Raw genomic sequence first — 24489 nt, 5'->3', positions numbered from 1 at the left:
TCACATAAGAAGTATTACTAGAACTGTGTTCTACCATCTACGGAACATAGTCAAGCTTCAAAAGATGCTCTCCTTTCATGATGCAGAAAAACTGATACATGCCTTTATAACTTGCATACTGGACTACTGTAATGCCCTTCATTCTCGTTGTCCATCTGTATCCTTAAAAAAACTTCATATGGTGCAAAATGTCCCCCCCCCCCCCACCCCTCACCCCTCCTGGGCTGTGCTGCCTGCAGACCCCAAATTATCAAGATATCCTGCCTATCTTGCTGTCTGTGACGCCCTTTCTCCCTATGACGTCTCTCCAGCCTGCCCTGCTGTCTGTGACGCCCTTTCTCCCTATGACGTCTCTCCAGCCTGCCCTGCTGTCTGTGACGCCCTTTCTCCCTATGACGTCTCTCCTGCCTGCCCTGCTGTCTGTGACGCCCTTTCTCCCTATGACGTCTCTCCAGCCTGCCCTGCTGTCTGTGACGCCCTTTCTCCCTATGACGTCTCTCCAGCCTGCCCTGCTGTCTGTGACGCCCTTTCTCCCTATGACGTCTCTCCAGCCTGCCCTGCTGTCTGTGACGCCCTTTCTCCCTATGACGTCTCTCCTGCCTGCCCTGCTGTCTGTGACGCCCTTTCTCCCTGTGACGTCTCTCCTGCCTGCCCTGCTGTCTGTGATGCCCTTTCTCCCTATGACGTCTCTCCTGCCTGCCCTGCTACTGTTCCACTTCTGATTCTGCTGTCAGAAGCAGCACCAGGAACCTGTGTGCCATCACCTGCCTAACCCCTGCCCCACTTAAAATCAAATTTTAAAGTTTAGACTGTTCAAAATAGGATTTTGCCATCTTGTTCATCTGACTTTCTCTGTCACCTCCTGGAAGATCGGCATCCCTTTGACTCGCTTTCCTCCCAAGGTTTCTTCCTTCTAGGGAGATTTTCCTTGCCACTGTCGCCTCTGGCTTGCTCACTGGGAGCTTTAGACAGGGATAATGTAAAGTGCTTTAAGGCAATGTAATGTTGAAATGTTGAGGCAATGCATGTGAACATGTGCTATACAAATAAAATTAAATTGAACTGAATTTAACTTAATTTAGTATATTGCACTTAGATTTAACTTTTTGCCAGGTCTTCTCTTGAGACATTAGTGTGACTGGGGGCTGTTTCTGAGTTTTCCCACCTAGTGCAACTTATGGCATTTCTCATTATAAGTCCAGTGTATTAAAGCAGTCTCCACGTAGCTTTTTTTGCACTTCTTCTGTGCAAAATGAACAAGATAAAAAGCAACCCTGTTCCTGAGATATTTCTTTTGCTGTAGAGGGAAATCAGAAAAAGTGGAATCCAATCAGTAGCAGTTTCTTTAAAACAAGAGAAGCAAAGCTTCACAAAAAACAAACATTCATATCACATAAAAACCATCTTAATGCAAATCGGAGTCGTGGTACTTGAATCCAGAGTCCGGTTCGGTCCGGCCGTAAGTCCACATATGATAGGACTCTTGTGACGCACTCGGGTGAATATTTACTTGGTCTTGACTTGGACATGAACACTCGTGACTCCATCCAAATACAGTGTCTGTCAGCATCCTATATGCGGCTTTAGTGACCTCCTCGATGTCTTACACAGTGAACCCCCGCTTATGTGCATCTCTCTCTCTCTCTCTCTCTCTCTGTATACGTAATGGAATATGTAAAAATAAGAACATTTTAATAATGGTGAGCGACGCCCGCATAACGCTTTCCTTCCCAAAGCATATCCAGGAGTTTCACCTTCTCCTGAATGGTCAAGGTCTTCCTCTGGCGCTTAGGCTCACTACTACCAGAAGGCTTAGAAGATGCAGGATGCTTGGGAGCCATCGTAGGGCTTAAAACAAAATGAAAACAATTGAAAACAAGAAAGGTACGCGATACCTAGAGAAATGTGATGGGTCAGGGAAAAATCCTTGAAATAGCGGGGGCACGATAGCTGAACCGCGATATAGTGGGGGATCACTGTATTAGCTTCACTGTTTCTGATAGCAATGGGCAGCAGCTGCCCTGCTGTCTGTGACGCCCTTTCTCCCTATGACGTCTCTCCAGCCTGCCCTGCTGTCTGTGACGCCCTTTCTCCCTATGACGTCTCTCCTGCCTGCCCTGCTGTCTGTGACGCCCTTTTTTTTTTGATCCAGTTCATAATCCAATTCAATCCAATACAGGGGCTGGTATCACTGATACAATTTCTGATCCCAAAATTCTACAACAGCCCAACCTTGTACAGTATACATTAAAAATGTTTTAACAAGACTTTGATATAATATCCATACCAAATTGAAGGTACGAAAAAGCCTGATCTTAATCTAGCTGACTAGCGATGTAAGAACACGTGATGTTGGTATTAATATCACACGTCATCCAGTCCTACTACAGTCATTTTTCAAATTCGGTACAAAATACCCCGCTTCACATTGTGATGTCATTCGGTACTGGTACCTTTTTGAAGTACCAAAAGTACGGTACCTGCTGCAGTGGAAAAGTGCCCTTTAGTTGAGCGGTGAATCGGACGGCTTTACAGGGCTGTACATTTCGTATGTACTGTACGTCGTCTGCTATGCTCCAAGCTTCTTCTGTGTACCGGCTCCTTCTGTTACTTCCGGGTCAAAGCCCAGGGGGAAAGTGTGGAGCATGAGCAGAACACCTAGACCAGTTTGGGTTCGATTGAACGTTTACATGCAGGAGTAAATCGGCTTCCAGTCACATTATCTTGGAGTCTTAGTCCGACTTAGAGAAATTTGATTTAGTACGATTTCAGTCACACTAACATGTTTACATGTACTTTAAAAGTCCAGTTTTACTTGGACTAACACAATAATTCAATTTTCTTAGTGTGCCTGTAAATGTACTGGGTGACTCCCAGTAAGGGGCTCCTTATCTATCGGCTGATGGATGGTAGATGAGCAGGACTGGAGGCTTCTGGAGTTACTTCTGCGGAGTTACCTCCACAGCACCACCTCCCAACTTTCCCAAAGAGTAGGAGCAAGGAGATAATGACATCAGCAGAACTGAGGCACAGAGTGTTAAATAGGCTATTCAGAGCTAAGGCATCTTACATTTATACAAAATTTTAGATAAGCCTTATTAAATAAAAAATTGTAAGTTGGTAGTTTAATTGAATACATTACATTGAAATCATTTAAATTTACATTTTATTAATGTATATTCCAAAATATCAGATAGCACCAGCAGTCAGCTCACTACAGTAATCACACTGTCCACATGTGTCAAAGCAACAGAATTGTAGGGTCTCCCATAGGAGAGACTTTTGTCAATTTGTCTACAGAAGTAATGCAATAAGAAGGAAAATAATAATTTCATATTTCTGAGCGGAAAGACGTATATTTTGTTATGGTCGTAAGACCTGCTAGTATTCCCAATGAGAAGAGATTCAGCCAGACTCATTCACCATATCGAGATGTGAAGACATTTTCTCAATAACATGCCAGAAGGTGGATATAGATCTGGGGCAACAGAGGCACTGGCTTGTACTCCAGGAGAAGGGAGGTTTTAAGTGGCATCGTCATGTAACCGGTTATATTCACAGACATCAGTTTCTGCTTCTTGTCAGCATCCTAATATGTCCCTGTTGTTACCCATAAAGGATACAGTCACGGGCGGACTGGGAACAGGGGTCCCAGATGGATAGAAAACACGAAGCCAATCTGAACTAGAATCACTAAGCTGAGAGGTCTGTCCTGAGGAGAGAAGGGAAAGGCAATCACTGGTGTAGAGGCGTGGAGACCGTTACAACCACAAACACGAAGAGAGGGATCAGGTGCACACGCAGTCACAGGAAATCAGGTCTGGGAGGACATTCACACCGAAGGCACACAGGAGGGAGCTCAAGCAGGCAGGAGACAGCAGGACAGGAGAACCCTTGGTAAGCTGACACAGTAAAGTTCCTTAAAACATCTAAAACCGCTTTCACTGGTTAAATAACTTCAGTGACATCGGAGCAGAGCGGTCAGATTTCCGGCAATTGCAATTGATCGGGGAGTGTGGCTACATAGAGTGATCGGGACCTGCCAACACAGATATCATCTCCATAAACTCCTACAAGTGCTGGGATATTTCCATTTGTGGAGAAGTACTGTACTGTACAAAATGTATTTCTTAAATTTCACCACCAAATCACTTAATTAACAATTTAGGAAATTAGAGTGAAAATTTGACTATAAATGTATAGACAGGGAAAAATTTTATTAGTATTCAAGGTCAGGAAATAAATTGGTTTATTGGATGGTTGCTGCAAACACTGGAGTGGCGTTAGAATAGGCTTTGAAATGGCCAAGCTGAGACAGTTTTACACCAACATGAAGATCATTTAAACATCATCTTCTTGGACTGCCTAAGACTTTTTCACAGTATTGTATATGAAGAAAAAAAACAGTTTGACTGGAGAATCTTCTAGAGCAACAGTGAAATGGCTCGAAACGTCTTTGTAATCAAGATGTAACACACATACTGGCAATAATAAAATATAAACAAAAACCGCCTCTGAGGAACAGTACCTTCATATAGAAGAGCACCAAGGAGGTGCCTGATATGAACTACTGTCATCTTTCTGTGATGGCACCAAAAACCGCATTGCCAGAAATGTTATTTGAATTGATTATTTAAGATGTAGACCTGCTCCAATCCTAGGAAACCCCATCAGGGGTCTGGACCTGAAGAGCTACTCTAGGGCTTTCACACACTCATTCTAAATCCCTTAACACTGTATGTAGGCACCACCCAGGGGGAGGAAGTGGAGACGGGGAGGAGCTACAAGTACCTGGGGGGCCACCTGAGCAGACTGGGAGGACAACACCGTGGGGTTATGGAGGAAAGGCCACAGCTGCCTGTTTCCTGAGGAGGCTCAGATCCTGTGACGTGTGCAGTGAGGTGTTGGGTATGTGCTGTCAGTCCAGGGTGGTTATTGTGCTTTTCTGCACTGTGGCCTTACAGGGAGGTGGCATCAGGTAAAGTGATGCCAAACACATGAAGAAACTCATGGGGGGGGGGGCAGTTCCAGCACGGGACTGACCCTGAACCCAAGGAGGCAGTGGCAGAGAAGAGGATGTAGGAAAAATTAAACAACATTATGAACAATTCTGCCCATCCACTGCAGGGGGCGCTATCCTGGAGCACCGTGCTGTGAATGAACCTCAGCTGGGTCTCCAGCTGCTCATGGAGATCCTTCTTACCCGCTGCTATCAGACACTACATGCCTCCTCCCAACGCTCCACTTCCCACCCCCAGCCATAACATCCCATCTTGGCAATATTCTGTCTTCTCAGGTTGGTATTTGTGTACTTTTCGATTTGAGTGTTTACAGTGTTTGCACTATGTGTACTGTCTTTGCACACTGCTTGTTTTGCACTATGTACAGTTTGTATGCTCTATGTACTACACTGCAGTATGCACAGGAATTTCCCTCTGGGATCAGGGAAGTTAATCTAATCTAACCCTAATCTAATCTAGAATGAATGTGCCACCAGAGCTCTGTCTACCCTAGGTTTTCCAGTGCTTTACCACCAGTAGTGCTATCAAAAGTATCAAAAGCATCAATTCTATTGTGTATAAAACCGCTTCAATACTCGTTTTTCATGATATCGATTCTACAGCCTGTACTTCCGGTTCACTGTGACCATTGAGGCCCATAGGTTCCCAAGGTGCACACCTAGACCTGAGTGTAGTCTCACACTCAAGGTGTAAGATGACAATTTCAGAAGCGTCAGAGCTTTCAGCACCGTGCTTAAATCGATAAAAAGTGCAGCCAGAGTGACATCTGGAAATACTGTGACTTCGTGCCAAATGAAGACGGTAAACCACAGGACATATGCAGGCCTGTATGTAGGATGTGCACAATACTGATTTATTACTGACAAAGGGGCAAACATCATGGGTTTAGCTAAACATTTATAGGACCAACACGCGACCCAATACAAAGAGTTATGAGAGATAGGCATCTAATTTCTGAATTAATGAAATATTAATCTACTTGTTATGGTTGAAGGAGAGATTTGATGTGCATTTTGTCTATGGGATAAAACATTTTTTGTGGTCAGTTAAACATTTCTGCTTTAAGACAACAGTCTGAAATAATTTTTACCTGTGGGTCGTGTCCAGCTCCATAATATCTTGTGAGGTTGTGTTGATTAATGTAGATCATTCTGATACAAACTTTTGGAGTTGGCAAGTTATTAATAGTGTTTGTGCTTTGAGACACAAGATAAATAAGGCATGTAAAAGTAATGTATATCTGTTATATTATGCATCATAATAATAAGATATTTGAATATGTGATTGGGAACTACAGTACAGCTACAGTCTGAGTGAAAGCACGCGTTCATTTCATGATCCTGGAAGGACAGCAGGAATAAAGCCTTGATGGGAATGAAATTACTGCTCAACATTTAAAGGAATCCAGGACGAAGAGGTAACCCTCCAACGGAAACCAAGTCACACAAATCTCCTCCACGAGAGGATCACTAAATTTCCCAAAGCATCATAAAAACTACAAAGATTACGAGTTTTTGGACTTCCACAGCTAATTTTGTAAGACTAGCAATATTCAGGGTGGACCATAACATTGAAAGCAGAGGAGATATTGAACTCTTTCAAGCATTAGTTACAGAGTTATATCAGAGCCTGTCTGATGATGTGTAAACATTGACCTGTCTTGAATAAACAAGCTTTGCTCATCATCAAGAAGCATGATCTGATTCTTTGTACAGAAAATGACTTTGTTCATAATACTTTGAATAATCTCCACCATCTACAAAATGTTAAACACCTACAGATGGGAAACTGGTTAAAGGTGGGAGGTGTGGGCTCACTGAGTGACAGGGCTGACTTTCAAGCAGTTCCACTGTGAAAGTGTCATTGGAGAATCACACATACCCTGTAATTGTTCATTCTCAAATATGGAATATCCTCTTTCACTCTCAACCACACACACACACACACACACACAAAATTCATTCCATAGATTGCATAAGAGATCAGATAACATATTTATATTAAAATTTATTTAAAGCCTACATACGTCTGTTTAATTTCAAAGCCCTTGTTTTTTTTTTCCGAAAAATTGAAAAAGCAAGCCACAGTATTTGGGGTGTGACTGAGCTAGCACTTGTTTTTGTCTTAAATGGGAACAGATAACAAGGATTTCTTATATTGCGCAGAAGGTGGATTGCTATTTTATCTGGTGGGGATTCTTTAAACTAAATTAATCGAGAAAGAAATAGAAAAAACGTTTCTCTCTTTACCAACGTTTTCAGTTTGGGTATACTAGCTTATTCCTGGTGGGTTGAAATAATATGAGCGTATGTGTGAGAAAGAAAACTATCAGACCCGTCGCAGTTAAATGTTTGGCGTTCTCTGGTTTGCTTTTCGGCAGATGCTGCACTTTAAAACACGTAGTGATATGAGTACCGAGGTCGAACTACAGTTATCCACAAAAGTGTGACTTGGTACAGGTTGGACTGAATAAAATATATAGTAACGTGGACATTTATTTACTTTTACTAACCATTAGAGGGAAAATTCACTCAATATGTACATCGACAGGTCTCAGTGTCAATGTTATTCATATTAAGTGGTCAGAGAGATCAGCAGCTGAAGAATAAAGAAGGCAAATCATATCTAAATAAAATCAAAAATCATTGTAAAAACGAAGAACGTTCCTAGATTACACAAAACATACTTAAGGAAAGGCAACATCCTGATAAAGCAGAATTTCAGTCCAAACCATGGTAAACAAAATAAGTAAAAACCGTTTAATATCATGCATATAAAACTGTATGATACTTGTTACTTACCGATTCTAAGGACTTGCTGCGAACTCAGATAAAACTCTGCCATAAAGTAAAGCAACGGAAGTAAAAACCCCATTCTTTTCTCCATGGTCCACGTCGGGGAAAGAGATTTAACGTTGACATCGGTTTCTCTTAATTCCTCTTGTTAATCTCCCGACGCTCCTTTCTGTAAGCGCACAGACATTCGCATCCGACCCGAACCTGTCGCATTCTGTCGCTTTAGATGTCCTTCTGTCGTCTCTGTCGTCGCTGCCGTCGGCGAGGTCCGGACGAGTCCGGCTCTCTCCTCAGTTTTACCCCATCAGTGCTGCGGGTCCGTCCCGGTAATACGTGTATCCCTTCAGTTCGGCGTAGATTACGCTGGAGCGCAGCGGCGCGCGGGATCGGACCCCTGGCGGGGCGCGTGCGGAGTCCTGACGGAAGCGGGGATCTATAAGAGGCGCCGCTGCCTCACATTAAGCAGCGCTCAGTTTCATCTTTTACGGCCGAATGGGAAATAAAAGCAGTTGGCCTGTTCCCTGTTGTCTCGCCGACCTCACAAAATACATGTTTCCATAAATTATTTTTGATTCGGTTCAATTCCCAAATACTTAAGCTTGAGTAAGACAAACAAAGCTTCAAATAAATAAAATGACTTTAATTTATGTCCATTGACTCGCCAGAGAAGATATTAAATACGTTATTCAGTTTACGCGACAGTATTTCGTATCCCCAAATAAATCTGAATATGATTTAAAGTCGCCAAAACTGACCTGTATAATATATTAGTACAATGTCATAAATAATGTCTCAACGGAAAAAACACCTTTTACACGTCTACAGAAAATGTAAAGACAGGATACGTTACCGGAGCTGGGTCAGATGTTGAGGTTTTGCGTTTGGCTGAATGGACACTTGTTGAAAAATCCAGTGCTGAACGCGAAAGCGGGCCTGGCGAGTAAACGAGATTATGAAATAACCTAGCTACTAATAGTACTTACAAATACCTATACCGATTTGTTTGGGATCAAAACAATTTAAAGTGCTATATTGCAAGAAGCGTGACATTGGCAAACTTTTCAGCGATGATTTTATTATTATCACTAGGCCTATTGTGATGGTGGCTCAGGAGGCGGTGCCTGCAATGGTAAAATCACCGCAGTCGGCAGAGTCATTTTACCGCAGGACCCTTGAGCAAAGCCCCCAATCCCGAATTGCTCCAGGGACTGTCCGGCCCGGTTTTCCCTACAAAAATGTCTATGGTCTACGTCGCTTGGGAAAAGGGCGGCTGCTAAATAAAATTAAAATGTAAAAAAGAAAAGTATTATTTCTGTTGTTTGTTTCGATGTTAAAATAGACCTATAGGCATAGCCTACTCGAAAACGAATATTTGAATTAGCCACAGAAAAAGGAGCAAATCAGGTCTTAGATCAGGCACTGAAATTACATTTTAACTACTTTAACTACTTGTTTATTAGTGCCATCTGCTGGAATGGCACTAAAATGAACATGCCGTACGGACCGGAGTGGCACAGCAAGCTGATTAATTAACGGCGCTGCAGCAGGTGCAAGAAACCGTCACGCACAACGGTTTTTGTTTTCACAACCATTAAGCTACCAAGTGAGGAGCTGTATGTGTCAACATCATTTCGTTTTTTCTTACACACTGGGTGAATTCCTGCGTCTAGCGCCACCTGTTTCTGTGCAATAAAGCATTTTATGTCTCTTCCCTTCAGCCTAAAATCTGGTAGCCTTTGGGAAAAAAAAACATCTCGACCGGTTCTCCGGAATTACTGTTGTCTCCTTGTTACCGTCCTGTCAATACCCTTTACAAATGTGCTCTACATTGCCGTCAATGTGTGTTTGTGTCTCAGCTCTCAGGGTCGGCACCCATCTGACCCTGTCCTACAAGTTTCCGTTTTGACCAGCAGGTGGTTAGCCATCCTGTTCCCTCCTCCATCTTGTAGTCCTGTACCTCTAGTGTGTTCTCCCAGTTCACTGGTCTGCTGCATAGCTCACTGAGTCGAGTGTGTGGCTCAGACTGGTAAATTCTCCAGTTATCGGTTCAACACTGCCCAGAAACCAGTCTCAGCTGTTCTCCTTTTTTGGGTTTCCCTATTGTTTGTTATTGGATATCAGTGCTTTCTTGTTTTTGGTGTTTCTGTATGTTAGTTGGTTCCTTGTCTTGCTCCTTGTCCCTTATTTGCTCAGTTTTCCTTGTTTTAGCTAAATATAAATTATCCTCATATCATTTTCAGTGTGAGATTGCATAGGACCGAATCCCAAGTCTGGGGTCAAATTGACTGCAAAAGCACATGTCAGGTGATTTCTCATAGTAACATAATTATTGTAGGAGCGTGTAACCAGTTAAACATATAGCAAGGTTAATATATAAACAAATAAAAATACTGGCGATGATGATTATAATAATCCATTCATCTATTTATTTTCTGTAACCATTTGTCGTATACAAGGTCGCGAGGGGTCCAGAGGCTATGGGCACAAGGCAGGGAGAAATCCAGGATGGGGCATGATAATGATGATGACGATAATAATAATGAATTATTAATAATTAATAATAACATAACATCTAAAAATAGATCACTTTACAATGTCTGAGAAAGCAACACTCAGGTGTTAATAAGTCAAAAATAAAATAATACAATATTTATCAAATTATGCAGAGTTTAGCAAGGAAAATGTAAAAATCCAAACATCTAGGACTTCCAGCTTCCCACACAAACAAACACCCACACACCAGATGAAACAGGCATACTGTAAAGTGACCGTTTCATCGTCCTGCAAAAATTCGAGGAATACTGCTGACATTGCTTTCTTCCACTGACCTAAGAGAGATGTTTTCTCTTTCTCTCTCCCTCGCTCACTCTCTCTTTCTCTCTCTGCACAGCGTCATTAGAATTCAAAAGGCGCAGCTGTGCCCTGTGCAGGAAACAGTCCGACTCTGTACATTAATAACAAACCACACTCACAGTTCACAATTTGGTTATTTAAATAATCAATACATTAAAATAAAAAATGTAGGCTTATTTCAATGCAGTGAAACATATACACTATTTACACACAATTATATATTCAGTTACACAATACAACCTTCCACATGGCCATGTCAGTTAAATATTGTGTCTTTTTCGGTTCATACATATATTTTTCAGTACTACTGATTATCAAAGACAGAAGCTGAACAAAAGAGCCATCATTTAAAAACACCAGAAGCTTAGGTCTATGGGTGCTTGCAGTAATAGGCATGATTCTGGGGAGATCTCCTGTAGAAAGCTGAAAAGTGATTCAGCGAGCTGACATTGTGGGTCGACTGGGTCCTGCAGACCACAGCTTTCTGCCCAAAAGGCTGTTTCCACCCTGAAGTTTGTCCACACAGAGCAGGGTCGGCATGTATCTGACCGGCATTATGCAGGGATATCCATTCCGCAGGAAATGCGACTAAGACAGTGTCTGGCAGGAAGCTGGAGGCGCAGGATTTACACAGGATGACGGGCTGATAGGGGGTCAAACTGGGAACGTGCAGGGAGCGCTGAAATGCGATAAGCCTGAGGGCTTGTGGGTGAGACATGTTAAGCGAGTCAGATATCAGCATCATATGAATGCAGGAGAGCCTGGAGGCCAGGAAGAAGCTGCTGGTCACCCAGCGCATCCCTCAGCTCGCGGCTCTGTGCATCCATCAGCAGCGGGCTGTAGGAGTCCTGGATGATGACGTAGCCCATCGAGGAGATGGAAGAGCAGGTAAGGAGCATGCACTGATTACCGTGCATTGCCACACCCACCACACGACAAACCACCTCAGGGATGAGAACCTGAGTGCAGCCACGCAGCGGGCGATACCTGTTTTTTTCTGGTAACTGGAGTGACAATCCTGCCACCAACACCCAAGTCTTTCCCTGTAAGTTGGAGGGCCTCCTTATAGGGCTGGATGTAGATTAACATCATAACCTGGAAGAAGCAACTGCAGGTTAAGGGCCTCGCTCAAGGGCCCAACTACTCCGTAGTGTCCAGGAGATGATGAGAACGTAAATGGAAGCCAGGCTCAGCATGGTGCCGGCCACTATCCATTGTGCTCCTAGTCTGCCTTTTGTGCTAGGCCCAGGAAACACAAGGCATGCCCGGTAGCACCACCAACAGGCCCAAGCCCAACAGCACAAGGGAGCAGCTCATTAGTCTACTGATCGGCCATCAAGTAGAGCAGCAAGTCATACACCTTGCACTGCATCCAGATGTTGGCCTGTGAGTAGCAGCCACTGGCCCTGATGGAAGCTGTCACCTTCAACATGGGCATCCCCAAGATGACAGACACCCCGATCAGACCGATTAACCCCAGGCAGAGGGCAATAATCTCCAACGCGCTGTGAACCATCCCGCAGCCAAAGACAGCATCCCGGGGGGCCCCAGACAGCAAGAGGGCAGTCAGCAGAAACTGCAGCGCAAGTCAAGTCCAGGCCCTGGGAATGCAAAATGCCATGAAATCGTTTCAGAATCCTTCAGAATGCTGAGGTGTGCAGCCCTGGTTACAGCAATCTTCTGTGTGTCACAGGGACAGGGATGGTGGGGTTTCTGTAGGTCAGCGAGCTGCTGCAGTGCCCTGAGCAGAGAAACTTGGTACACTCTCCAAATGGATGAAAGAGTCCTGAGAGCTGGTGCATGGTTGTTTGGTATGGAAGCAACATTCTGCTCTTGCCTAGTTGGCCAGCAAGAAAGGGGTGACATGTTTCTGTCAGTCATGTTTCCAGAAAAAGTGGATTGTTACTCTCACACTACTTCCTACATCACTGCAGGGGCGTTTGCCTGGAGTTCATCAAAGTTTGGTCTTCTGATCACCAATTTCATGTGTTGCATATTTATTTTATGGCATCAGTATATGAATAGCAAGTATATAGTGGTAACAAAAAAACTGAAGTTATGACACTTGATCCTATTAAAACTCAATGATTTGACTGATGTTTTTCAAACTTAGCGAAGGCAGTGTATGGATACTGACCTGGTACTGATAACATTTTGAGACAGCTCACCTCAAATCTGGAGCAACTTTGCCTAGTGGTAGTAAAGGGAATGATGAAAGCAGATGACATTTGATCTTGTATATGAGATCTGGGTCAAAAACTATTCGATGGATCTTATTGTCTCACAAAACGAACGTTACAAGGATGAAGATCTACACCTGGTTTCATTTTCAAACAAATTGCCCCAAGAAGGAAGCAACAACACTGTGTGGCAGCAAAGGAAGGAAACGGCAGCTATAGAAGACACTTGGTCTTGTGAACAAAGTAACTCTAAAAGTATGTAATTAAGGGATTGTTTTAAAACTTTGCAGGCACATTGTAGGGGTGACAAACTGAAAAGTGGTCAATTTTGAGACAGATCACCCCAAAATTGAACCAATGGCACTTAATGACTAATGACATTCAGTATCGGTCCAGGAGAGATGGCTATGTAAGGAGTAACTGTAACAGTTCAGTTAGGAATGATGTGTGGTGGAGGGGGTCTGTATACTACGAGACTGTAGATGGCCACGTTAGACGCCATTTGAAGTAGGTTTGCTTCAAATGTGAAATTTTTGGTTTAATTTTGAAAAGTGTGTCGAAAACGGCTGTCATGAAAGTTCCATGCACAGAAGAGCAAGGTTTCTGCCAGGAACTAAAGCCATTCAGTGAGGCGTCAGCTAGAGTGATGGTGTCTGTGAGCCCAAGCCAAGTTTCTTTTATGGTGTAGTTGTGCATCTTTAATTCCAGGAAATAATCTTTCCTGTTTGTTCTATTTGCACATGTGGTGAGTGTCCTTTTTTGAAATGCATTTGCATTATTGTGTGTAGGACAATCACAAAGAAATTCATTAAAGCTGAAACTAGTTATGGGCAGATGAAGCCTAACTGACGTTGCCGGGTCAGGAAATGTGTTTTGATACGTTAGACAGCGACATCTGGTGGATTGCAGATGCTATAGTAGGCAGCCTGGATGAAGAGCACCAACACCACCTCATTGAATTACAATATGCTTTTGTGGACACTGTTACACATGTACGTTAGTACAGAGATGTGAATTACTGGAACAGAAAATGTTGGTGTGGGGATCCTTGAGGAAATAAAGAAGCTTGCTCTTCAAATTGGAAGTCAGAATGCTTTTGAGAGCTGGGGGGGGGGGGGGTGTCATTCATTTTTATGATTAAACAGTGTAGTTGGCAGACTTCAGATTACAGGCAGCTGCTGTAAATTAAAATTGGCCTATTACACCTCCACATAACAACAAGGAAAATAATGATGCTCAAATAATATTAGTCAATGGAAACTAATATTACAACCAACAACTAGGCATCCATTCATCCATCTTTTGTAACCACTTGTCCTATTCAGGGTTGTGGGGAGTCTGTAGCCAATGGGCACACAGCTAGTCATATAATGGCAGTAATCAGGGAGCTCGTTTATAAAGGCAGAGTCCTGTAGGGGCCACTCTGTATACTACATTGTATGCTATGTTTGAATTCTCAGATTTATTATCATTATTATTGTTATTATTATTTGAAGATATTTCAGTGTACATTTTTTAATTTAATGCCCTCTGAAATTGGTACTATTTGACTAAGGCCTGCTAAGGCCTGCCCAGGTTAAATGGCAGCAGGGCATAGTGAGCAACTGGACACATAGATTTGAATCAGAAGTCATGGTTACAGTAGGAATTTGGAGGGTCTTATTCATCTTAGGCAAGGCAAACATGAAATTCATACATGTAGTACACAGCAGGTATGCTACTGTAAGGAATCGCTGATAGTAGCCTGGCTGTTCTTTCACCAGCTGCCGGATTTCCTTTCCCCTTCTACTCATAACTCTGGACATTCCTTTGTCCCAGTTTGACCAAACCTACTGAGGCACAGGCTCAGGGCTGTGCTGTCTTCTGCTTTCCATAATTGTAATTCAATTGACAAAACCGCTTCCCTTTTTTGCACCACAGAAATACCTCGTAACAACTAAATTTAAATAGAAAAATGACAAACGCAACATCTTAAAAACTTTAAACACCAATAGCCCTAAATGGAGTTTGTAAGTCTTTTGGTTGAACAAAAGTGATCAACTATTGACTCTAAAGACCATTCATTAAAATGTATAAAAAACTAATCTTCCTGGGGAAAGTATTTCTTGTATTTTCAAATATATACTAAACAGCAAAGTACATAGATAAAAATTACATAACCATTTTTGTAAGTCAAATACCAATATTTTAAATTAAGTATTTTAATTAAGTATCTTAAATACATGTATCACAAATACAGTATTTCCCATTCCTGATTGTGTACTACTTTCATGTTACCGTGAAATGTTTTTTTTTTCTTTTTTGTAACCCTCTTGTAAGACAACTTGTTAACGTTAAGATTCATTTTCTGTATGTATTATGATGTACTATAGAATATGCACAAAAAGACAATGCACCAAGACTGACAAAGCACCAAGAAGGCAATGTGAGGCGATTGCACAAAACTGTTGCAACCCTAGTGGTCTGGTGCCAGGTTTGCCCGAGCCACACACCTACCCTGGCTGCACAAAAGACAGAGATCCTTCAAAATAGTTCTGAGAAACAATGACATTGGATTAAAGGAAATAGACAGCTGTAATTGCAAACACCACAATATATAACTAACATTCAGGATTTGTTTTTTTTTGTTTTAAATGAATGTTATATATACCAAAATATTTATTGTGTACAAAGTTAGAGGTGCATGTAGGCCACAACATTGCCGTTATTGTCTGTTTTTAAAAGTCCAACCAAGGACTAGGTTTGCAAATTAGCCTTTGGCTAGAAAATTGTTTTCTCATGTAACATTGTCTTTTGTGCTGCCTTTGCTCAATAAATCCAATAAATAAATAAAATGTTTCCACCCACATGTAATAGGTAATAAAAGACCCGTGTGTAAGTACAATCTGTGTCTGTCGTGTTGCCACCTTTTTCCTGTTTAAAGAATAATCCTTATAATAAATCTGCAATAAAAAGCGTGTTTCTGCTCATCGTTCTAATGTATTATAACAAAAGACCCCATTGATAAAAATCCAGTGTTTGCTACATTTATATTGTTTTCTTGAAGCAGCTTGAATCCTCTGCACATAGCACTAAAAAGTCAGCACTGGGAAAATATCTGAAAGGGCATAAAATACGTTTTTGTTTTGTAATAATGACCTTGCTGGTGCAATACGAATACACCACAAGACTGCTGTCTTCTGAACCTCTAGTTCAAATCCCAACTGAGTCTTAAACAAAACTAGGGTGACCAGATAATCCATGTCAGGGAGGACACTCTGAGCTAGGACAGGAATTGTAAATTACCATTTCAATTAAACGGACCTGGATTTCACTTGAGCACTCAGCTCTTGCTGTGTGCTGATTGGTCAGTCTCCTATAATCATGCATGTGTCACTAATGCTAATGTGAAACAGCTGGATGAGTCTTTCAGTCAAGGAAACAAACCAGTCAAAGCACAAGAAGAGCTAAACTATTTAGCCGAGCACAGGAGCCTTTCAATTAGAAAGTAGTTTGTAAAACCCGAAGTAGCTCAAAGTGTCCTCCCTGACATGGATTGTCTGGTCACCCTAACAAAACCTAAATGTTACATTCCTTTAAAAATCCCTTAAACACCACTAGAGGTCACTTTGTCTCCGGTTTATCATAAACCTGCGTACATCTGGTTTAGCTGCTGTTTTAGGAGAGATTTAGTTAAAACATGGCCCTCAATCAGATATTATTAATAGTATTTAAAACATTGAAATCTTTAAACCTGCGTGCTGTTGGATTTTGTAGGCATGTTTCTGAAACCTTGATCAAAGAGGATGGGCAGTTACACTGGATAAGCCTGTACAGGGTCATTTAATATCTTAAACTCCTTGGGCTCCTTGTTGGTAAGGGAGATGTTGCTCAATGCAGTCTGTTGCCAGGTTGTGAAGGAGCGCACATGTAAGGGTGATGGTCTTTGTGGGGTAGTTCTCAGGTAAATGGTAAGACATGCGAAGCAGTTCTTCCCACAGCTACTGTCATCTCAGTGAAGCATAGTGCTTTACTATGGCTTTTGTCAAAAACTGATAGTGGACTAGGGGAAGAATGAGGTTCTTTTAATTTAGGACAAAATTTACCAATCATTTGAAGATGGGATCATTGATATTAAACTTAGTATAGCATCAGGATTCGTCCCTGCCGTGTCTGTTTCCCTCTTTAGCCAGTTGGTGTCGCTGGCCATCACATTTTGTGTTCCCCAGTCTTGTGTGCTTCACATAAGTAGTCCCCTATTCCCCAGGCCGCCACACTGCTGTTTGGGCTGCAGTCATGGGGTTTGTGAAATATTTTGAGTTTTTTTGTCACCTTGGTTAATTGTTCTTGTATTACATTTTAAGTCTTAAATTTTTTTGTCTTTGGTTCTAGTTTACCCTGCCTGTATCTAGTTTATTTTTTATTTTCTATTTACCAATGTTCCCATTATCTTCTGATGTTTGAAGTGTAGTGTTGTTAAATACCCTCACCTTTGTCTTGTTTCTCCAGTCTGGCCCGCACCTGTCCCTTGTCTAGCCCTCATCTCATTTTTATTTACATCCCTGCCTTTTTTCTGTTCCTCACTTAGTCACTGTGTTTGATCCCGTGTTGCTCCCTGCTTTATTCTTGCTTTCTACATGCCAGTGTTTAGACTCTTTGTGGTTTCTTCTTTTTAAGCTTGGTTTCAGTGAAGTGCCTTGTTTTTTTGTCAGCTGCAACATGGATCACTTGTCAGTATTAATAATTTATTTTGGAGAATTTAAGGTCCGGTGGAGAAATTAATTAAATTAATGAAATATTATCCATCCATCCAACCATTTTCCAAACCGCTTATCCTTCTGGGTCGTGGGGGGTCCGAAGCCTGTCCCGGAAGCTACAGTACAGGCACGAGGCGGGGAACAACCCAGGATGGGGGGCCAGCCCATCGCAGGGCACACTCACACACCATTCACTCACACATGCACACCTAAGGGCAATTTAGTAACTCCAATTTGCCTCAGCATGTCTTTGGACTGTGGGGGGAAACTGGAGTACCCGGAGGAAACCCCACGACGACATGGGGAGAACATGGAAACTCCGCACACATGTAATAAGATATCATTCAGTGTTTTTTGCTTTGGCCAGGTTTTAGTAACTTTTAATAAAACTAGTTTAACAGTAGTTTGGCACTGGTTTAACTAAATCAGGTTTAACTTAACATGCAGTTGTGTGTTAAACCAACTCATTTACTCTTGGTTAAGCCACAACTAAAGTGTTCTCATTTGTATGGATGCCATTTGTATGCTGGTGCTCCAGCATTCCATACCTTAAGTTAATTACCAAAATGCAGCTGAATGCATTTTTCTCGTCTTACTGTTAATTGATCATATACGTATTGTTGTAGGTTTACCTCAGTCACAGGTCTTTCACAGGCAATTCTTTATCAAATGACAAATGAAATGGAAGTAAACATTATTTATGATTAGATTCAAACACTAAATTAGTTTGCCTGTGTAATTTGCCATGTTCTCATCACGACCCGTCCTGTCCCCTGGAATGATCAGCAGGGGTCGTTGCTGGTCCTCCAGAACCTTCTTGTTTCTTCCCAGCTGTGTCTTGTTCGTAATCCCGATCCTAATGTGGTAAACATCAACACCTGAATCATATTAGTGATTGTATATGTGCTTCCCAGTCCTGTTTTGCTCAGTCCCGTCATTAACGTCAATCCTCCTGTTGCATGTGCCCTTCCCAATCCTAGTCTTCCTATTTTGACCCCGCATGGTCCTGTTTGTTTCCCTGCTCCTGTTTTATTTAATAAAACTCATTTTGCTCTCCTGAGACCTGCCCTCGGCTGCTTAGTTTCTCATGACCTGACCGTGCTGTTCCAGCTTTTGGAGCAGAAAGGCTTCTACAGCTTCTGGAAGGGGTTCTACTAAAAGTTTTACAGTGAGTGTGAGAGTTCAGACACGCACAATATATGTCTTCATTTGTGCTGACTTCCATTTGACTCACATTTTAAGATAATTATCTGTCACTGAGAAGCTACATGCTGCCAGAGCAGCCTAACTGTAATCTGTCCTCATTCTCCTTGACCTTTCAGCAGCATTGGACGCGGTCAACCACAAGACTCTCTTGTCCCCCCTTATGAGTCTTCGAATCCGTGGCTCAGCATGGCAATGCTTTGTTTACTACCTAGAAGGCCGGTCATATCAAGTGACATGGAAGGGATCCACATTCACCCCACGCAGATTCTCCACTGGCATCCCTCAGGGCTCAGTTCTTGGTCCTCTTCTGTTCTCCCTCTATATCAAATTTATTGGTGAGGTCATATTCCTACATGGGTTCTCTTATCACTGCCATACAGATGATACCCAACTTATCCTTTCCTTTCCTCCATCAGGCACTCAAATCTCCACTCGCGTCTCTGCATGTCCTTTGGACACCACTCACAACCTTGGCTCACCATGGACAATCGCCTGTCCTTTTCGTCTCACATTGCTAATATTTCCCAATCATGTTGATTTCTCCTCTTCTATATCTTTCCTCACAGGGCATTCAGGTACTTGTTCGATCTCTCGTCATCTTGTGACTAGACTACTGCAACTCACTCCTAGCTGCCTCAGAGTGCCATTCGTCCTCTGCAATTGATCCAGAATGCAGTTGCCAGACTCGTTTTCAACCTTCCCAAATTCTCCAACAACACACCATTGTTATGTTCACTCCACTGGCTTCCTGGTGCCGCCCCCATCAGATTCAAAACGCTGATGTTTGCCTACAAAGCTAAAAATGGAACAGCACCCTCCTATCTAAAAGAACTTATCTCATTCCGCACCGCACCACACTCTTTCAGATCCTCCAGCACCGCTCAACTGATCCCCACCATCTCTCATGGTACAAGGAAGGCATGCATCTAGACTCTTCTCTGTTTTGGCACCCATGTGATGAAATGAATTTCCCCTAGATGTTCGAACAGCTGAGTCATTGGGTGCCTTCAACAACTAAAAATCTACCTTTTCCGGAAGCACTTGGATTAGGACTTCCATGATTATACTCTTTAAAAAAATTACTTGCAAATCGGGTTTTTAGAGTTATAGTTTGTTTTCTTAGCTTGGTTCTATTGAACCAGTATTAGAATGTATTTACTAAAAAGACTTAAGCGCTTATGTAAGTCGCTCTGGCTAAGGGTGTCTGCCAAATGCCGTAAATGTAAATGTAGGAGGGCTCTAGCTATATTGAATTGTCATGACCATCCAATAATATGGAGTTTGTGTTGTTGTCCACAGGTTGTTATTTCAGTGCCCCCTGTCTGTAGAACTAAGACACTATGGGTCTCCCTTATTCCCAGTACTATTTCTATGCATCATAGCAGATATTCAGAATATTGTACTTAGGATGAAGTTTTCTTTTCATGCACTACTGTTCTTTGCAATGGAAAATTTGCCCATTGTCTTTTTAATATATTTATTATATCTATAGTACTTTTCTGTCTGTTGCATCTATTACACTGTGTTGTGCTGATGTTGAAAGCTAAGTCGTCCTTGTGCTCTGTTGGATGTGAAAACTGGCCACAAAATATTTTCCCTTTGGGCATAAAGCTAAACTTGAACCTTGAGATTTTAATTTTAAAAGCACATCAAGTTGTAAAAAGGGGAATTTTCCAAGATTGATATATAGGTCTTTTCACATATTACACACAAACACACACACATCTGTTCTTATTGCAATGAGGGTAATATAATGACTTCTATTTCATTTCCTTTTTCAGTTCTATAGTAAAACAGTTCATTTGGTGTTTTTTCATTACACACTCAGATTTACAAACTACAGCTTAGTAATACAGTATTAACAGGAGGCTACAAACAAGACAGGAATGCGGAAACAGAGAGATGTGGTTAATGTGTAATTTGACCTGAAAGCCTGTTTGTATTGAAGTTCCTCTAGGGGTCTTTCTCAGTCTTTCACTACAGTCTGCTTACTGTGACTTTCATCCACTGACAATATCAGGAAGGATACAAACTTTACAAGGTTTAATGGAAAAAAGTAAACTGAACAAATTCAGTGAACCGATGTATATGCCAATGCAAGTGCTTCTGGGAGTCTAGAGAAAGGAGCTAAATAAATTCAGTTAAATAATGACTATATAATTGTAAGTATATAATTGCAGTATGAAATGTAATACAGGCAGAGCCCAGGTTATGCACGAGATCCGTTCCCTTCCCTAAGTCTGTCTTTAAGTCGAATTTGTAGCTAAGTCAATAAAATAATAATACAGTAACTAATAAAACAGTAATAATAGAAGTTCTACATACGGCACTGTACTGTACCTGGAGTCGATGAACTGCTGAAGCTGCACAATGTTTTCACGGGCTTCAGGAAGTAGTGTGTGCATTCGTTACTATGAAGTAAATTTTGAATATGATAGGCTTTATGGTAGTCTGTGTGTTAGTACGAGTTGGTAAGTCGGATGTTCTTAACCCGGTAACAGCCTGTAAATGACCCTTCAAAAAGAAGCTGTTCAAAGCCCTTACTTCACTGAGTTTTATTTAGAGCAGATTTTTAATTCAGCAAAGCTACAATCTGACACTAAGCCAGAGCTCCTGCCGTCTTCTGTCCAGTGGGCATCGGCTTGATGAACGTGACAGGCCACTCTCGCGAATGACAGAGCCCATCGAGTCACACGGAGGGGTTTCGGGCATGGGGCCAGTCAGGCGGCTTTCAGGGAGCACAGGTGCCCCGGTTATTACGTTCTCTGCTACCCTACTGACAAAGGACAAGAAACTATTTCCAAAAGAGCGGGGGGTATGATTTTCGAGTCCTTGCTTGCGTGTCGGCGTGTCGGTCCTAAACAGAGCGCCGTCAGTGGCCTGAGAGGCACAGCCCCAGGTTATGACGCTCTCCGTTTTGCCGTCCGTAAAGAGACACGTTAAAACTCTCTTTACACAGAAAAAGAACCCGATGTCCACAGTAAGAGCAAAGCATTCATTGTCACGGGTGATAAATTTCACAAGCGAGAGAAGGAGAGACAAGAGCACGTCCCTGGAAAATGGATGCTTGTGTTGATCATCTCTGAAAAACCGACCAATATTCACGTCTTATTCAGAAGACAATGCTAAAGACATCTTCTACTGCATTGGAACATTAGGATACAAAATATACTTTTTTAATGAACATGATATTAATTATTGCTCGATACGCTGTAATTTGCAATCTGTTGATTATCTCTAGAACAGAATTAATTAAAGGATGTTCGTCACTGTGCTCATTTTAATTTCACTCATCTCATATATTGCTGATACTTATCCTTCTGAATGTCCCTCACAGTCCACTGCATTTAGGTGATCCTCTCGGCACTGGATCTTGCAGAGGCGGGCCTGGGGCTGCCGGGGCCCCATCTGATCCTGCCGGACGGGCTGGTGGAGAGATCTGCCCCCACCTGAGAGGAGCGTGACGCCGCTGTCGGACTCCGATCTCCGCCGGACTCGGGGTCAGGCCAGTGCCGATGATGTCAGAGGTAAGCCATGCCGCTGTGCACGCTGGACGGGTGCCTGGACAGCTGGATGGCGGGATGGATGGGAGGCTGCATGGCCGGGTGGAACGAGGGCTGCAGGGAAGGCTGGCGGGAGAGGTAGCTGTAGCTCAAGGGGTGCGGCTGCAGGACCTGCGGTGGGTACATCAGGAGGGCGCCGCTGCGGGGGTACGTCCGCTCATCGGGGGCGTCTTTGTCCCGAGAGATGCTGCAGCAGGTGAAGATGCAGCCTCCGGCGAAGAGCACGGCGGAGGAGACCCAGCCAATGTACAAGGCGTCCCCCAGCTCGCGGCGCTGAGCGTTGATCAGCAGCGGGTTGTAGAAGTCCTGGATGATGACGTGGGCCGTCCAGGAGACGGGGATGAGGACGCACAGGCAGGCGGCCAGGATCATGCTGCCGGCGACTATTAGCATCACCCGCTTGGCACTGGAGTTGCCCCTGATGCAGGAGGTGCAGCGCATGCCGGTGATGGCCAGCAGGATGCCGAGGCCCGCCAGCGCCAAGGAGCAGCACATGAGTCCGCGAGCTGCCTGCAGATCGGGCGGCAGGTAGAGCAGTGAGTCGTACACCTTGCACTGCATCCGGATGTTGGCCTGCCGGTAGCAATTCATCCACAGGCCCTCCCAGCGCGTCTCCATGACGATGATGTTCTCCCCGATGAAGGCCGTCACCTTCCACATGGGCATCCCTGTGCTCGCCGACGCCCCGATCAGGCCCAGCAGGCTCAGGCCCATAGCCACCATCTCCAGCGCCAGGTTGGCCATCTTCCCGTGAGCTCAGACTTGCTCTGAGCTATAACCTTCCCCTCATTTGCTTTTGCATCCCTGTGGAATAGGAACTGACGAGAGTCCTGACCAAGCCTCCGCCCCCCTGGCTGGCGAAGGCGGGGCCACCTACCTGTTGCTATGAAACAAAATCCCCTATAACCAGTTGTTTTTTTTTCTTTCGTCCTTGTGTTTGGGACCCAGGAGTGGCAGGAGGCTTTGGGATATGTTTATTCATAGGTGTCCTGTTTCATCTTGTTAAATTGAGCTTTATGGAACAAAGGCAGGGCACACAAGAGGGCTGCAGGCATGGAGAATATTCCCACGTTCAGTGATATATTATTTTTTCAGTAAGCAGATGCTCTTATCAGGGTGTGGAGTTTTTACAAAGTATTTATGCTTCATGGATGGCTTTTGTTTACAGTGGTTTGTTCTACTTCACTTTCAGCCCCAGGGTCTCTGCCGCCCCCCCCCCCCCCCCCATTATGCTTGTGATCTTTTTCACATCTAACCAAATGTAACAGTTGCTTGTTCGGAAGGCTTTCTGCCAGCCTGATTCCTCCAAAGAAAGTTCCAGCCCTTTCCAAAGTCACTCTGTTTTGCTGACCAGACTGACTGAGCTTTCCCACTGTGATTTTTTTTAGAGAAAGGCATCATCTGCCTTCTGTGATTTTTAAATCCACAACCTGTTTGTCGCAAATGCGACCAGTCAACCCCAAAACCACGTGCCACTCGCGCTGGGTCATCATGTCCTTGCTGTTTGCAAAATTTCCTCGAAGCGTGTCGGTGAATGAGCACACGGCAGGTGTCACGCGGGGCGGCAATGAGAGCAAGAGTGGAAAATGTATAAATCGCAATGGACGGGATTTCAGGCAACTGTAAAAAAATATTACTATTTTATTTTCCTTTGTTGTTTCAAAGACAGATGTAACAATGGAAGCTTTTGGGTTTGGCATGCAAAACTGGGGTCACCTGCCTTAATTAGCATAAATATCTGAGGTAATTGTTAGGCTTCAAGGCATTTAACTAGTTAATTGCTACTAGTTACAGGTTTGTGCATTTTAACCTCTATACCACAAATGAAGTATGAATTAGCAAATAAAGGTTAAAATGCTCGATAATTTCTTGTCATATCAGCGCAAATGCACATAAAATACATATGCATTTACGCTGTTATGACAATCGATTGCCGGATGTATCGCTTTTAAAGGTGAATGCGTACTTGCATACCAGTTATGTCCATCCCTGGTGGGAATACAGATGGAAGAAGAGATCCAACTCTGGAGCGATGTTGAACCTCTTAGTTAGACATTTAACTGCAAGCATGTTTCTCATAACACTCTGGATAAGATCAGTGTTTCGCCAATCAAGATGCTGCCAGGTGACTGCTG

General features: G+C 43.1%; 2 protein-coding genes across 8 annotated transcripts in view; both read right to left on the bottom strand.

Annotated features, from left to right (window-relative positions):
• Nucleotides 1–8970, bottom strand: part of LOC111851371 (glutamate receptor ionotropic, kainate 1) — a 47957-nt gene extending 38987 nt beyond the window's left edge. For 5 of the 7 annotated variants that reach the window (XM_072701049.1, XM_072701046.1, XM_023826234.2 and 2 more), the window contains exons 1-2: nucleotides 8667–8970; nucleotides 7823–8232 (exon numbers count right to left, since the gene is read on the bottom strand). In XM_072701049.1, coding sequence (XP_072557150.1) covers nucleotides 7823–7907 — 85 coding nt within the window. In that variant the 5' untranslated portion in view covers nucleotides 7908–8232; nucleotides 8667–8970. Of the gene's footprint in view, nucleotides 1–7822; nucleotides 8250–8666 lie in introns of all 7 variants that reach the window. The other 2 variants (XM_072701045.1, XM_023826236.2) reach the window with 2 other exon arrangements.
• A 12361-nt stretch (nucleotides 8971–21331) lies between these two features.
• On the bottom strand, nucleotides 21332–23147 carry LOC111851283 (claudin-4-like). Its single transcript, XM_023826043.2, has one exon. The coding sequence runs from the start codon at nucleotides 23096–23098 to the stop codon at nucleotides 22313–22315; it is 786 nt and encodes a 261-aa protein (XP_023681811.1). The 5' UTR covers nucleotides 23099–23147; the 3' UTR covers nucleotides 21332–22312.
• Nucleotides 23148–24489: the final 1342 nt, after the last annotated feature.

This window comes from Paramormyrops kingsleyae, chromosome 17 (genome assembly GCF_048594095.1).
Source record: "Paramormyrops kingsleyae isolate MSU_618 chromosome 17, PKINGS_0.4, whole genome shotgun sequence".
Taxonomy (NCBI): Eukaryota; Metazoa; Chordata; class Actinopteri; order Osteoglossiformes; family Mormyridae; genus Paramormyrops; species Paramormyrops kingsleyae.
The sequence above is the reverse complement of the archived record's forward strand: the minus strand, read 5'-3'. Positions and strand labels throughout refer to the sequence as shown.

What these genes read in the sequence shown, in the direction of transcription:
- LOC111851283 (XM_023826043.2), bottom strand. Translation starts at nt 23,098, where the DNA reads ATGGCCAACCTGGCGCTGGAGATGGTGGCTATGGGCCTGAGCCTGCTG.